The sequence below is a fragment of the Centruroides sculpturatus genome, unplaced genomic scaffold, assembly GCF_000671375.1.
Source record: "Centruroides sculpturatus isolate CEXI.00-Female unplaced genomic scaffold, Cexi_2.0 scaffold302, whole genome shotgun sequence".
NCBI lineage: Eukaryota > Metazoa > Arthropoda > Arachnida > Scorpiones > Buthidae > Centruroides > Centruroides sculpturatus.
Window position 1 is genome coordinate 467,109 of NW_019384537.1, and position 16,624 is coordinate 483,732.

The window sequence follows — 16,624 nt, forward strand, 5'->3', positions numbered from 1 at the left end:
ACGATATTTACCATAGCAACATAAAGGTTTCTTTGATTATAAACAGTTAAATTTAAAAAAAAATACATATTATAATCATGCTGATTGGACGTTTGCACTTCCTAAATTGTAAGCACGCACCCGGAAACAGATTAATATATTTGTCGATATTGTAACTTCAGTTAAGAAGTAGGTCGCATTTACAATTATTTAAATGATCATGTGTAAAAATTTGCCACTGTACAGGTAAAAAAATGTATTATTAAAGTTGAATAAGGGGAGGAGGAAAGAGAAAAAAAATAATAAAAAAATGGTGGTGAATCGTTGAACCGGTTGTTTCTATCTTGTAGGCTCCAGAGGGCGCTATTTCGTAGTGTGTTTGGCGAGTGATGGAATGGCAAGAGCGGTGCAGGCTGTTAATCCCAAATCTTCCCGAGAGAGTGTGTATTTCCAATGGGAATATGGACTGCTGTTCTGCTAAACTTTGCTAGATTTATAGTCACATACAATGTTTAGATATTACTAACCAATAGTGTGAGAGTGATAGAGCAGGTAAGGTGTCAACGTTTGTCTGTGGTAACCAAGTTGGAGACGTGTCGTGCTCCCACATTTTCGTTCGTTACTAGTGCTTTTAAAAGAAATATGGAATTATCATGCACAGCAGCTTGGTTTACGTTATTTATCACCTTTAACCAATTAGGAATTTGGATGGCTAAAGTTACCGGTAAGTGTAAGAGTACTCCCTTTTACTCTTTCGTGTTAATGGTATGAACCTCAGTTTAACGCGTTTTTCTATGGGTCGGATGTTACATATTAATTAAAGGTTATGTTGGGGGTTACGTGTTTTCTCTATGGTGTTCGACCCGGTTGCACTATACTCTTTATCGAACCGATCGTTGGTATAGTCGATGCTGATTTGGACCCTTGGGATATATATGTATTCGCAAACGGGCAGGATTACTGACCCTACCAATTTTGTAGTGTGCGATAAACGTTCCAGAACAATGGACTTTAATGGTATAGAGAATAATGCTACCGGACTTCTTCATTAGTTTAATCAGCGGAAACAAGTTCATAAATTTTAGTTGTAAATAATTTATGTAAGTTAAGTAAAGTTAATGGAATACAAAACTATAAAATTATGGCAAGAGACTTTTAAATAAATATTATAATAATAACAATAATTAATATTATTATATTATGGTTATAAATTTTCTTTTATGGAAATTTTTTTCTAATAAATAATGATTAAATTTTCCAATTTTGTATTTCTTTTATGACTTTGTAATTTTCTTCGTCTTATCTTCTTCTAAAAAAACTCATCTTAATAAAGCGTTAAGATTGATCTTTGATGTTGTTTGGTTTTTCTTTGACCCCCCTTTTTTTAGGACTTTCAAATGTATTTATTCAAGGTTTTATTTGGTAGACATTTAAAGTGAATTTTCTAGTTTAACTTTTACTATTCAATTTACACTGAGAAATTGTTACTTAAATTCTAAAGATGTTCTTGTATTTTTTTTAGTAGTAAATTGAGCAGGGATAAATTTACTAAAAAACAAGAATTATCTGGAAATTTTGTCTCAAAATTCCTGTAAATTTTTCTAACGTAGAATATTTTAATATAGGAAAAAACACGGAAAGATTCTTATAATTTCATTTACAGCAGTGTTTATGCTACAGAAAAATATGTTAAGTTTCATGAAAAATTCATTTTTTTACACAATGTCCGTGAATATTTTCGCATTTATTCGTTCAAAAATAGTATACATACACACTTTAAACAATTTATATATGTTTATTTTAAAATATCGCTTGCTAAAACTCATATTTAAGTAAATAAATATAACAAAAAATTAAGCGTAATTATGAGTAGTAAATATCAATAAAAATATTAAATATAACAACTAATATATATTTATATAGAATAATAACATTGTAACTAAGTTCAGATAATTAAAAGTCAACGTAAACTAATTAGTAAAATAACGAAAGTCTGAGCTTAATTGGTTCTCTTTGTAACAACGAGACAGATTTAATTTATTTATAAAATATTAAATCTTTAAAACCTTTATAAAATAATAATAATAATAATTTTATTAAATCTTTATCGATTTTTTAAAAAGTTTATTTTATTTTTTACGCCCTTAAAACAAATGTTCTCGTTTAAAATAGTCAGATACTGGATATAATGCGCAGGACAAACACTTCTCTCTCCATTATAATAGCATAAGAATGCAACGTCAGAAGGCATCCAAGTTGAATGCCTTCAGGAATGGCCTTATCAGCAGGAAAGACTTTTGAGAGAAGGTCTATCGTAGTAAAGTATATTCCCACGTTACTATGACAGAATCAAGTTTTGGTGCATTGGTATTTTTATTTCATTTAAATTTCAAACTTTATAAAACTATATTTATAGATAGGGGTATGGAGAATATTTAATCGATGTAAATCGATATTTTAAAATGTTTTCCCTCTTTTTTTCCTGTGAATGGAGTGAGTCTTGTCGTATTTATTATAAACAGTTTTATAATGAAATTTTGTTTTTGTTTTAGTATTTTTAAAGGTATAAAGCATTATTCTAAATAAAGGTGTTGTTGTTGTTGTTGTTACTTTGTTAGCATTTTGTGTAAAAAGAAAGGAAATTTTAATGGAAAAGTGTTGTTGGATTTTTAAATTTTGTTATAGAAAGAAATAGCAAAAATAACAATACCCTTCGATTACAATATAAAAGAGCATTTTATTGACAAGTTGCTGTTGTTGTTTTAACTGTTTTGGCATTTAAAGAAAGCTAAAGAATGGTATTTTAATAGAAAGTAGTGATGTTAAAAGCTTAGTCGTAGATATAAAGTTATATTCTAACCCCCAATAAATGCACTTCCGCCATAGAAAAATGCCATGAAGTAGCGTTTATAGTGAAAAATTGTAACTGCTGTCAACATTTCTACCCTAGAAAAAGATATAATATGGCATTTTAATTAAAATATATCGTTATCGTGAGCATCCTTCCCATAGAATATCATTAATAAAAATTAATTTTTGCTACTATAGAAAACTATAAAATGACATTATAGCGAAATACGCAATGGTTAGCATCTGTAACATAGAAAAAAACCTATAGAATACATGTAATGGAACTGAATTGTTGCTGTAGGATTTTACCATAGAGTAAACGAAAAAACAATACTATAACAAAAAAAACTCAATTGTTAGCATTTCTTCCATAGAAACAAAGCTGTAGAAAAAGAATCATCACTTTATAAAAAGATAAACAGCATTTTAATGAAAAGATGTTATTTATAAGCATCTTTTACAACGAAAAAAAATTCTACAAAATAGCATTCTAATGAAACAGCTGTTGTTTTATTAACACCTTTACCATTAAAAAAATGGCGATCGTTCAATTTTTCAACATTCTCTTCAACATTTATTACAAAATTTATAAAAATGATGATGATGATAATTCTAAAACTTGTAATAAATGCCGTACTAGAGATAGATTGTGGGGGAGGAACCAGAATTTAACATCTTTAGATACAGCCACAGAACAGTTGTGGCTCTTTGTTCGTACAGTAATTAAATTAAAATATTATATTTTCCGTCCCCTGCAGCCCTCATTAGACGAAAAGGAGAGATAATAAAATGAAAAATTTTAAATTATGTACCGTTCAAAAATCTCTAATGATTTAACATATTTAGAAAAGATTATCGTAATTTAAAATGTATATACATAATTCCTCTTCCTAAAAATTATTTTTATTTAATTTAATCTAATGTAAATTTACAGTTAAAACTGGGTTTTCTAATGGGGGAATTTTTTTTTTTGTAAAACCTTAGAGAAATTAAGTTATTTTGATTGAAAAGTTTTCTTTGTGTAAAAAAAAATAAAAAAATGTAAATTTTCTTCTTAAAGTTTCATTAATTTTTTTGCTTAATATTTAATAAATTTTTAGGTAATTACATGTAAACAAACGGCTTGTTTTCTAAGTTTTAGAAAATAATGATGAATATTTATAAATTTGTTTTCTATAATAAATCATTGTCTTCTAGAAAAATATTTTTTTCTTTTTATCTTTTAAATTTAATCGAACGTCTTTGAAAATTGGAAATTTTCTCTAAATCTTCAAAGATTTAATATAAAAAATTTTACGATATTTGTTTTATAGAAATATCTGATATCTAAAGTTATTTTACTTTTTTTTTAAAAAAAGTTTGATCTTTTCATTTTTAATATTAAAAAAAATAGACAACATTCGCTTTTTAGAAAAGCGAATAATAATAATAATAATAGTAATAGTAATAGTAATAAATGTGCATAATTTTTAATAAATTTTATTTTTAAAAAATATTGTCTACGAATGACACAAACTTCATGAAATTACAATTGAAAATTTCATTTTTCCATTATTTAGAATTGAAAAATTGAAAAATAAAATTAATATTTTGCTTTATAATAAACACATTAAAGTATCATATTTAAGTAATATCTGCTTGTGATAAGAGAAGTTCTTTCATCCTTCTCTTCTCTCTCCTTTTCCTCTTCCACTCTTCTTTCTCCATCTTTTCCCCCTTTCATCTTCCACTCCTTCCTTCTCTCTATCTTCTTTCTGCTCGCCCTCTTTCGCATCTTCCTCTTATCCTCCTCCTCCTCCTCCTTTTCCTCTTCAACAAATTTTTTGTCAAATTTATAAATTTTTCTAGAATTTTGAAGGGAGTTTATAGTTCAAAATGAGAGTATTTCCGTTTTAAAAATGTGATAAATAAAATTCCTTCATTAAAGATAATCTTTCTATTTATTCCGAGAAACAATCATTAAGTTGCTCTAAACATTATAGTACGTTCGAATGAATAGTGTATAAAGGTAAGAACTTACAATAAAATAGTTTTGTAGCTTAACATTATAAGTTGAATGTTCGACAGTAAAAAATAAAAAACAATAATAAAAAAAGCAGAATTCAACTAAAAATACGTGAGTCATAAACAGTAAAATGACATTGACTAACAGCGATACTTTCTAACATCACAAAAGTGCAATAAAAAAGAAAAATATATTTCTCCAACGTTAACAGTTTATGAAAAATCTATAATATATTTTATAAAAATACAGTTTTAATTTCCATAAAAATTAGAAAAAGTAAGGTTTTTTTTAAAAAAAAGCTATATACGATTTTTTTATTTCTATTTTTTAAACTGAAATCCACCGAACATATAAAACGCATTATCAAATTATCTGTTATAAAAGTAACATAAATTATATCAAAAATTCTTAAAAGTAAGTTCTATGAAGTGTTTATAAATCCTATCTGTTAGATAATTCTGTCGTGGTTGAAAATGACTTAAATTATCGAATCAATAAATTACGATTGAGAGTAATTTCGATCCAAGCATGCAGCACTTTTTTTCCATCCTCTTCTCCATCTTCTCCTCCTCCTCCTCTTCCTCTTCCACTCCTTAAGAGAAAGTTCTTGTAACCGATTTTACTAAAAATTTTAAAATAAATCAGTTTAAAATTTGCATATTTCTTTACTAACTTTTCAGATAGTATTTAAAAAAATAAGGGAAAGGTTAATTTTTCTAAAATTAGTTTCAGCTTCATCTGATACAGTTTCTATCCATCCAGTTAAGATAGATCTATACTTGATTAGTTTATATAGAAAAATAACATATTAGTTCCTGAAAATGTCAGAGATTTATCAATGACAGATAAGAATTTTCGATAAAATTCAATTGTTTGTTACAAAAGTATATTAGTTTGTCATTTTCTGATTTATATCAGTTATGGATAATCTTCTCTTGTTTGTTCAACTTATCTTAATTTATTAGAAGATAATAAAAGAATAAATTTATTAAAGTTGTTGTAGCTTTCCGCTCGCTGTTTATATTACTTTTAATTAAGTAACTAATATGCAAATTACATTTGCCTGATTAAACTTTCTTACTACATTTTTTAAACTATTTTTTTTATTTTTAATTCGCAATTTAAGCTTAAAAAATACAAATTTTATATTTAGATAATTGACTATAATTAAATTAAAATTTACTTTAAATATTTTTTGTTTTACTTTATTCGTTTTCTGTTTAGTTTTATTTGATTTTATCGAATTAATTATAAATAAATTTTTTGTTAGTTTTTCTAGAAATAAAATATTTATAGTGGGGATTTTTTAAAAAGAATTTTAGATGTTTTAGAATGTTTATCATTTTTTAAATAATTTTTTTTAGTATTTAAAACATGTTTTATAAATATTTTAAAGGTTTTTGCTAAATATTTTAGCTTTTTTTTAATATTTTAAAGTATTTTTTCAAAAACTATACAATGTTTCTTTGAATATTTAAATTTTTGAGATTTTTAGTATGATTTAGAACATTTTTAGAAGATTTTTTAACATTTGTTGAGTCTTACAAAAATTTTTGAGTGTCTTTCTGAAAGTTTTATAAATTCTTACAAGAATTCTAAAATTTTTTGCGCATTTAAAAAGTTTTCGAATTTTTTGGGAAACTTTTTTAAGGGTCTTGTGATAAAAATTTTAATGTTTTAAAATATTTTTAGAAGTTTTTTAAAAGTATTTTTGAAGGTCCATAAAATTTATAGAATGTTCTTTTGAAAATTTTAAAATTCTTTGAAGGATTTTAGCAGGCTTAGAACATTTTTAGAGTGTTTCTAAACGTTTGAAGATCCCAGAAAATTTTTTGAGTGTATTTTTTTAGAAGTTTTAGAAATTTTTTAGAAGAATTTTAGAACTTTTTTGAAATTTTACGTTTCAGAAAATTAAGAAAAATGTTCCAAAAACATTTTGGGAATTTTTTATTTTTTTAAATAGAAAATTCAAAAAATATTTTTGAGAAAAACCATTAAGATGTTTTGGATATTTTACAGAAAAATTTTTAGAATTTAATGCACACATAAATACTAATTAATGTATAAAATATTACAGTTTATTAATAATAAAAATAATGATTATAATTAATAGAAAATGTTTAAAAAAAANTTGCATTATTTAACTTCGGGTTATTTGAGGACGGTCTTGATCAATCAAAATTTTCTTTACTTTAAGTTCAATGTTCATTAAACATCACAGTTTCTTTTTTTTTAATTTGCTAAAAATAGAAAAGAAATATGAATTTTTTAATACATTATTATTGCTAAAGTTACGAATTAGAAGTGTTTTTTGAAGTGTTCATTGATTACTTATTGAAAAAGTTACATTTTTTTTCTTATGCAAATATTATTTTGCCCGAAGAATTAATAACACAAATTTATCAGGAAAATTTCTTCTGATAAAGGGAAAAAAATCTAAAAGTATTGTCAAATTTAATAAGTTTATTCGGCTCTTTTATTAATGACATAAATTTAAATATCTTTATCTTTGCGTTAATAAAGAAAATTGGAATTTTCTTAACTAACAGGAGCAATATTACAACTTGTACATAATTGATCCTTACATCAGCTTGAAAGCTGAATCATTCTCATCCTTTAATTAATAGAGTTCGATTAACAGACGTGGATGTTGTTACATTGTAGGATTTGATAGTTTATCCTGAAAATTATAGATTAGACACATTACAATTAAACAGAGTAGAGAACATTGGCAGAAATTCCTATAACTTTATAGAAATTTGATCGTAGTAAATCCAGCGTGTGGTTGACTTAGCTTTTGATTTTCCTTTATATGTTCTGTTAATGACCAATATCGGATTATAAAAGTTGGTGAAATTATAAACTAAACTTTATATAATCTCGTAAGTATTTTCTGCAATATTTCTTATTTATTATAGAATAAATATATAATTTATTAACGATAAGATTGTATTTTTATTATTTATCAAAATAACTTTTTTTCTGTAAGTAGCCGCGAAAAAAATAAACCTGCAGTAGAATTCTTCTAAAGTTTTAAATTGTCCTTCTAAAAAATCTTACATGAAATTTGATTTGAAAGTCAAATTATCTATTGATATAAAATAAGTAGTCGAGATAATTTTCTAAAAAGACATATATAAAACTTAAGAATTTTATTCACAAAGTAGATCATGTACTGATATAAATGAAGGTTATTTTTTGAACGATTTAGATACTTATTTGGGCTCGAATTGTACTTTTCCTTATTCTTTTATAATGAAAATCGATTCTTCTGCAACATGCTTGTTTGCCAATGAAGGGTTTACTACTAGAAACACCGTGTAACACGACCGCAATATAACTTTAATGCAGTATGACTTGGATTTTCATAGTAAAATACTCCTGTTACTCGTCTTAAATTTCCTATTTTTATAAGTTTTCACGCAGTAAAAATTACTACACATATGCAGAAATAAAATAACATATAATTTTATGTTTAAAAAATCTTGAATGGAGTCCTATTTTTGGATATGAAGAAGAGAATTGATGCGGGAAATTCGATGCTCTTATCCACTATAATGATTTTTAAAGTCGATTTTAATCAATTAAAATACGAAATATTTATACTTTTTAAGAAATTAAGCTTAGAAATGATTCATTTATATTTAAAAAATCAATTTTTCCCACTATAACTCTTTTAAGTTGAGGTCAAAAGAGAACCGTTTGTATGTCACATAAATGGCTAAGTTGCTACTACAATCAAGATCAATGACTGGTGAAGACGGGTTATGGGTTTTCTTACAACATAACAAGCGAAAAATTCAGTTTAGACAGAGACGAACAAGATCACTTTAAGTTGTCTCCGTTTTTTTTTGTAAATTAACAATAAAAAACAATACATTATCTCTTCACTAGACGGATCATAATCACGGAAAATTTGCGATCATTAAATAAAGGATTAAATTTTATCCCTAGAATTGCTTAAAAGATTTAAAGACTTTACAAGAAAGAAAAAGGAATTTTTAATAGTTTTTTTGACTCGATTTTTGTTGTCTACGAAATGTTACAGCATTAATAAATGAAGTGTTAATTATCTTTCAGCAAATTATCGCAAAAACAATTCGTTGAAAGTAATACTCTTCGTTAAAAAACATGTAGGAGAAAAAAAGTTTAGTAGTAGATAGATAATTAGAATCGTGCCTTAAAGTAAAAATTACATTAAAGATAAGTAAATTGCTTGATTTTTATGTGGAAAACTTACTATAATTTAAAAATCTAGAAGAATATCCGATAATATTCGTAAAGAAAAAATGTATTTTAATCATTTTGAGTGTCATATTGGAAGATTTTACAAGAATGTTTCATTAAGAATTTCATTCAACTACCGCAACATTTTATTTTAAAAATAAAAAAAAAAAACGGAGTTAAAAAGTGAATGTTTGAAAATATCATTTTGTTGATTCGTAGAAGAAGAAAAGTTACTTTTACTATGATAAAAATTTAAAAATTTTCACCGCGTGAACAGCGAAAAAATAATGTTTTCTTGGAAAGGAGCCATGCATCACATTTTTTTAATTTTTATTTTCATTCCTCAGAGAAATCTGTACTCGTTAAGAATTTCATGAAATATTTAATGCATAGATAAGAACTATAAAATTTTACTGTTTATAAAGTGTGAAAAATGATACACAAACTTATCTAATAATCAGTAAATTAAAAATATGTAAAAAAAATAATAATCAGAAAATTTTCATTACAATCTGGATTATTTTATCAAACCATAACAATTAGTCTATTGTAGCTCTTGCAAAATCTCGCTAATTAAGAACGATGGATGGTTGAGTTAATAGATCTTGCCAAATGAATATCGTGCTTCAATGCTTCTCATCCATCGTCAAATCTTAATTACAACAAGAATTTTATGACTAATAAAAGAAAGAAAAGGGAGAATTTTTCTTAACTGTAATATGGATCTGATAAAATGTAAAGAGCTCCCTCAAGAACTAAAAGATACATTTTTAGTCACTCTCATTTTCCAAGTTTATTTTTAATTAGATTAAGTTTACCAAAGTCTAGCTCTTCTTCATCCTTTTTTAATGATAAAGAGTAAAAGTATTGTTTATAAAATGGATAATTAAGGATATAGAAAGCTAGTTCTTTTGACAACTGGCGGTGTTTTTTATTTTATTTTGGTATTTTCTGGCAACAACGTCTTATTTATTGTTCCCCCTTTACTCTTTTCACCTTTTGAAAAATGACGAACATAATATTTGTAAGATCCCTTCTTTTATTTCGAAAAGGTTTCTGTTGTTAACCTCCTCCCATTGTTATAAAATCTGACATTAAACAGCAAAACACTTAGATAAAACACAAAGTAGGCGTTGGGACATCATTCATGGCAACTTTTGTAATACACTTTTCTTCTAAAAACACTCCGAGTGCTTTAGAAAAAAAGTTAATAATAAAAATAAAAAATAAAATAATAAAGTTAGTTGCATTATTTAACTTCGGGTTATTTGAGGACGGTCTTGATCAATCAAAATTTTCTTTACTTTAAGTTCAATGTTCATTAAACATCACAGTTTCTTTTTTTTTTAATTTGCTAAAAATAGAAAAGAAATATGAATTTTTTAATACATTATTATTGCTAAAGTTACGAATTAGAAGTGTTTTTTGAAGTGTTCATTGATTACTTATTGAAAAAGTTACATTTTTTTTCTTATGCAAATATTATTTTGCCCGAAGAATTAATAACACAAATTTATCAGGAAAATTTCTTCTGATAAAGGGAAAAAAATCTAAAAGTATTGTCAAATTTAATAAGTTTATTCGGCTCTTTTATTAATGACATAAATTTAAATATCTTTATCTTTGCGTTAATAAAGAAAATTGGAATTTTCTTAACTAACAGGAGCAATATTACAACTTGTACATAATTGATCCTTACATCAGCTTGAAAGCTGAATCATTCTCATCCTTTAATTAATAGAGTTCGATTAACAGACGTGGATGTTGTTACATTGTAGGATTTGATAGTTTATCCTGAAAATTATAGATTAGACACATTACAATTAAACAGAGTAGAGAACATTGGCAGAAATTCCTATAACTTTATAGAAATTTGATCGTAGTAAATCCAGCGTGTGGTTGACTTAGCTTTTGATTTTCCTTTATATGTTCTGTTAATGACCAATATCGGATTATAAAAGTTGGTGGAATTATAAACTAAACTTTATATAATCTCGTAAGTATTTTCTGCAATATTTCTTATTTATTATAGAATAAATATATAATTTATTAACGATAAGATTGTATTTTTATTATTTATCAAAATAACTTTTTTTCTGTAAGTAGCCGCGAAACAAATTAACACGTTCTCTTAGTGTTGTAGCATTAAATTAGAGCATATCCTTGAGTCTAAAACTTTTAAACTTTATAATTTAATATTTAATTTGACGACTTGAACATTTTAAAGTTAGCTTTTGATTTTTTTTCTTTGAAGTAGAAATTGAATAAATCAAGAAAACGTTCAAGAAATCAAACATTCGAATAAAAGAGGTTATCAAATAAACACATTAAAAAAATTAATTTTTGAATATTTAAGTATAATTGTAATTTAATATATAAACAGTTAATTCCTTAGACGTTTTCATGGATTGTTCAAGTTCTAATTTAGTTCTTAAATTTTTGTTATACTTTTTTAAATGTTTAATGTACTAAATTAAACATAATATCAAAAAAAGTTTATTTAAGAAAATGTTCAATTAGCAAAAATTAAAACGAACATAAAAAATTTAGCCTTTGAAAATTACGAATGTTTAAAGCACCATATTTTTACATATTAAATTAAAACTTTTTGAACACTTTAAAGTTTTAAACATTCCAGGAATACTTTTGTGTTTGAACACGAATACTTGAATAATATTAATATAAATTTTTGATGAATATTTTCTTGATACAGGGAATCAAAAATTATATTATTTTCTTAAAAATTTTCAGTTAATTAAACTTTTATTATTAAATTATTGAAAACGTTGCAATTTTTCGAATATTAAAAAAAAATAACCGACTCCTACTTTAAAACATAAAATATATCGATCATATTTTATTGCCAAGAGATGAACTAATATTGATTGTTTAATCTTAGAATTTGATCAGATATCTCGGTTTAAACCGCTTCACTATCTTACAAACAATGATATATAATAAATCATTTTATTATATAAAAAAAAACACAGAAGGAATTTTTATACAACATCTTTTAAATGTTATCTGATGAATTAAACATAGATTAATGAATATTTTATCTTCTTCATTGTTTATTATTTAAGAAAATGATAGATTAAATGCTAGAAAATATTTAAGAAATTGATAGATCTAACATAATTTTTTTTTCTTTTTGGAGGGAGAAAATGTAACTATATTAACTATATTTCAAAGTATATATACTGTAAATAAAGTTGTGATAAAGAAGAAAAATCCCTTTCTTCTTCCGTTATTGGGGACATCTTTAAGAAACGCATGAATAATGAAAGCTGTCGTATGCCACCGGAATCGATATATTAATCTGGAGTCTAAGGAAAGTATAGAAAATGTAAAACTGATCTCAGGGACAGAAAATCATATCAGAAAGTATCTCCGAACAATGACCTAAATTGCAATCTAGGAACGTTCGTTTTGTTTGCAAGACATTTTCTTTTTTTCCTTCCTCCTCTTCTTCTTTACTTTGATAAACCACAACCATTTCATCGAAGAAATCAACTCGATATCGTTGAAGTTTATCTTGAAAAATTAAATTTATGGAACTAATAACGTAGAATTTAATTAATTTTTTACTTTAAAAAAATTTTTTAAACCATTTAAAATGAGTGAAAACATTTTTTACAACACAATTATTTTAATTATATCGTATAAATAATGAGTTAAATAAGACATCCGGACACGAGGAGATTAATAATAAACCTGATTGATATCGTGTTAAAGAGGTGTTATTTAAAAAAATAATAATAAATTAAATGAGACTTCATTAAAAATAATAATATTTTAATAACAGGTAAGAGGTTAAAGATGAGATGTATTTTTTTTTTAATTTTCAGTTTTTATTTTGTGGTAGTTTATTTGCCAGAGTTTATTAGTCAAACTCTTCCGGTATCATTCGTTTTATTTGCAATGGAATGTATATGGTCAACGAATGACTCTGCTTCTTTTGCTTGGTACTTATTGATTTCCAGTTCCTTCTTTCTGTCACCTTTACCTCCCTATCTGCTTGCGACAGGTCGGCTTTATTCTGATTCCTTGGACTCTCTTTTGTCTATAAAAGAAATCAAATATTATTTTGCCCGAAGAATTAATAACACAAATTTATCAGGAAAATNGAATTAAGTATGGATGATTTAAGAAAATCAAATGTTAGTTACGAGAGGAAAAAAAATCAATTGCCAATTTAAAAAGTCAGTTATCGATTTTAAAACGTCAGTCAGTTTTTTTAAAAAACCCGTTATCAATTTTCAGAAAATTGTCATTTTTTTTTAAAATAATTTAGTAAATTTTATGAAAATCAATAACTGATTCTGTTTAAATTGATGAATTATTTCTTAACTGATTTTTTAAATGCCAGTTTCATCCATTTTAAAATGTCAGTTACGGTTTTTTTTAGAAAATTGACAATTTTAACTTGCATTTTTCATAAAATTATCAATTTTAAAAAATTATTTGTAGATATCAGAAAATTGACAATTTTAAGTATTAATATACCAATTCTAAAAAATCAATTACAAATTTTAAAAAAATTCAGTTAAAATTTGAAAAAAGTATTGCCAATTTCGAGAAAATTATCAATTTAAAAGCATCACCTACCGCTTCTTAAAGAATCCCATATGAATAATAATAATACTAATAAAATACATTATGCAATTGAAAAGTTTTTTGAATAGTATAAATTTATTTTTCGAATATTTTCTTTTTCTTATATATATATTTATTACATTTAACTTTTGAACGTAAGAGATTTTTGGAAATAACTTTAAAAACTTTTTCACGAGGCAATGGCAAATATTATGATTTACAATTGTGGATAACGAGATAAATGGATAATTTCGAGATATTTAAATGTAATAATAAAAAATTTTTTTTTACTTTCTTCCAAAAAGTAAATCTGTTCTTTTATTAAGCTATTCGATGTCTTTCTTCGCACCGTTGAATCTAAAGACGTCATTGAATCTTCTAAAGGTCTGACTCGTTCCTTTTCAAGCAAGCGATAGCTGAAATTGTCGAGATCTTTTATTCCTTTAAGAATATATCTCGCACATTTGATATGGCTGACAATCTTAAAAGAGAATATTTTTTTCTGGATGCATTTTTTAAAATAATTATTTCCGAAACAATTTTTACAAGTGATTTTTTTTTCTCTCCTCTTTCTCCACTCCTATGCAAAGTAACTCGAAAGGTAACTAAAGCTACAGGCAGTATCATTAAAATTCTACATAAAACTACTTTATAAAGAGATAAAAAAGTTATGTTGAGGTTTATTTTTGAAAAATCAAGTATTTGATTTATATTATAAGAAAAAAGAAAAATGAAAAGAAGGATAACAGTTCGAGAACCAATTGCTTTTGTCAATGTACAAGCTGTCATCTTGAACTAGTATTTTGATTTCGACACACTTCTTGTTGGAATTTTATCGCTTTGACATCTTGTCAAAGTAGATTTTGATAACTTCCGTTTTTATCATTTATATTTCCCGAATATTCTATCAAATTTCCTACGATAACACTCAAAATTTTCATATTTTACTTATTTACTTGTAATATAAATAAGTTCAAAATTATGATCTGTAGTGAGATAAACGTATAATTAATTCTTAAATTTAAAAAAATTATTATTAATAAGTAAAGAGTTTTTAAAGGTTTTCACAATAGTGATCGTTCTAAATCGTATACTCAATATATATAAATTGATAAAACTAAAACTTGATCGAAAATATTGGAAGTTTGTTTAGTATCAAACAATATCATACAATTTTATGTTCTTGTAACACAAAAAAATATGATATTTCTTCTCACTTTCAGCTCCAGTTTTTTCCCCTTTCTTGAATTACTTTACCAAAAAACTTTATTGGATTTTCTTTTATTGTTTTGTCTGTAACAAAATTTTTAAGTGTAATTTATTTATTACTTTTTATATTACAAATTTTGTTAAGTATAACATTTTGATTATCGACATTCGATATTGTTTTGTTTTTTTAGCACTTTCTTTGATTGAGTGTAAGTTAATCTAAGTGTCAGTTATTCTTTTTGTTTTTTGGAGGATAGTTTTTCCTTTCTAACGATACTCTAGAGAGGATGATCTATGCACTTTTAATCCACTTCCGATACAGCTAATAACACTAGAGAAACTAACAGGGATATAAAAGTTTATAACATGCTTCGTTAACACTTTAACAAAAATGGTTTCTTTGGAAAGAAAATATTTTTTGGAAACACCCAACATAAAATCCCCCCTCTAAAAAAAGAATTTATTATTTTTTTCGATTAAAACTTTTTCTTATTTGTTATTTTGTTATATATAAATATATGTTATATATTTAAGTAATTTTATACGAGGAATTAACTGGGGTTGAACTTTAAAATAAGAATATACACCTTGTTTTCAGCTTAACGTAGAACGTAACAGTAAAACGAAAGTACTTCTTAGTATTAAAATTATATTGTTAACTAGGTGTGGATTTTTTATACAACGAGCAATTATTTATATAATGCTGTGCTGCAATTTTTAATTTATTTAATTTAAAATATATGCTCTCGATTTTAGTAGTGCCTTGCCCCTGTACATCATACTTTACCTGATAACAATTGAGTCATGCCAGTCATCTATGTAACTGTATTTTGAAAAAAATATTTAAATTAAAATAACGTGACTTTCAGTCCAAACTGGAAGTTTATATAGTTAATCAGAACTTGCTATCCATACTCTTTCCATATCTGGTCTTGAATTTCATCTCGAGATTAAGGAAGGAAAGACAGACAGTGGTCAGTGGTCTGCAAATTAATCATTTCAGCCAAACAGCAGTCGCCTCTCAACAATGGTCACCTGTAAATAGCAGCCATTTTTATGTCCGCCGTTCACAGGTCCGAGTGTATTTGTTAAAACTAATTTTATGTTTCTAGTATAACAGATATATTCACGTGTTCGAAAACAATAAAATTTATATATTTTTATGATGTATAAAAAGTAAATTCGAATAATAAATTATTATTATTTTTTAATTATTTTGATACGAGCGAATTAATAATAATTAAAAATAAAAAGAAATTACAGATTATTCAATAGTATATGAATTGTTTCAAAATTAATTTTCTCTGATTCTGAACTGGAAAAATAAAATAAAAAGACATAATATATATACGAGATTTCAGATTACTCATCGTTTTTTTCCTGTATTTATTTTTATTATTTGTTTAACATTTTTTCTAGGATTGCAAGAACATTTGTTAAGTATCTGTACATTTTATACAGTATAATTTCTATTGAAATAATAAATTTTTGAATTCATTTTCTAGTTCATTCAACTTGGAATGAGAGAAAATAAGAAAAAATTTTAATAGTTTTTACTTTAGAAAATATTAAAAAATAAATAAAAGCAATTAATATGTATGTAATTTATCGTTTAATCTCATAAAAGTGTATAAAAATTTATATTTTATTTTAATTTATTTTATATTATATTTTTCAGAGACGACACAAAATAAGAATTTTCTTTGATGTAGTTTGAAATTAAAATATGATTTTAATTATATTTTTTGAATTAAATTA

General features: G+C 25.1%; 1 protein-coding gene across 1 annotated transcript in view; it reads left to right on the top strand.

Moving 5' to 3' along the window:
- Positions 1-381: 381 nt before the first annotated feature.
- LOC111623272 (hemicentin-1-like) overlaps positions 382-16,624 on the top strand; it is a 133,960-nt gene continuing 117,717 nt past the window's right edge. Inside the window, exon 1 of the mRNA XM_023365793.1 lies at positions 382-703. Coding sequence (XP_023221561.1) covers positions 622-703 — 82 coding nt within the window. The 5' untranslated portion in view covers positions 382-621. The remainder of the gene's footprint in view (positions 704-16,624) is intronic.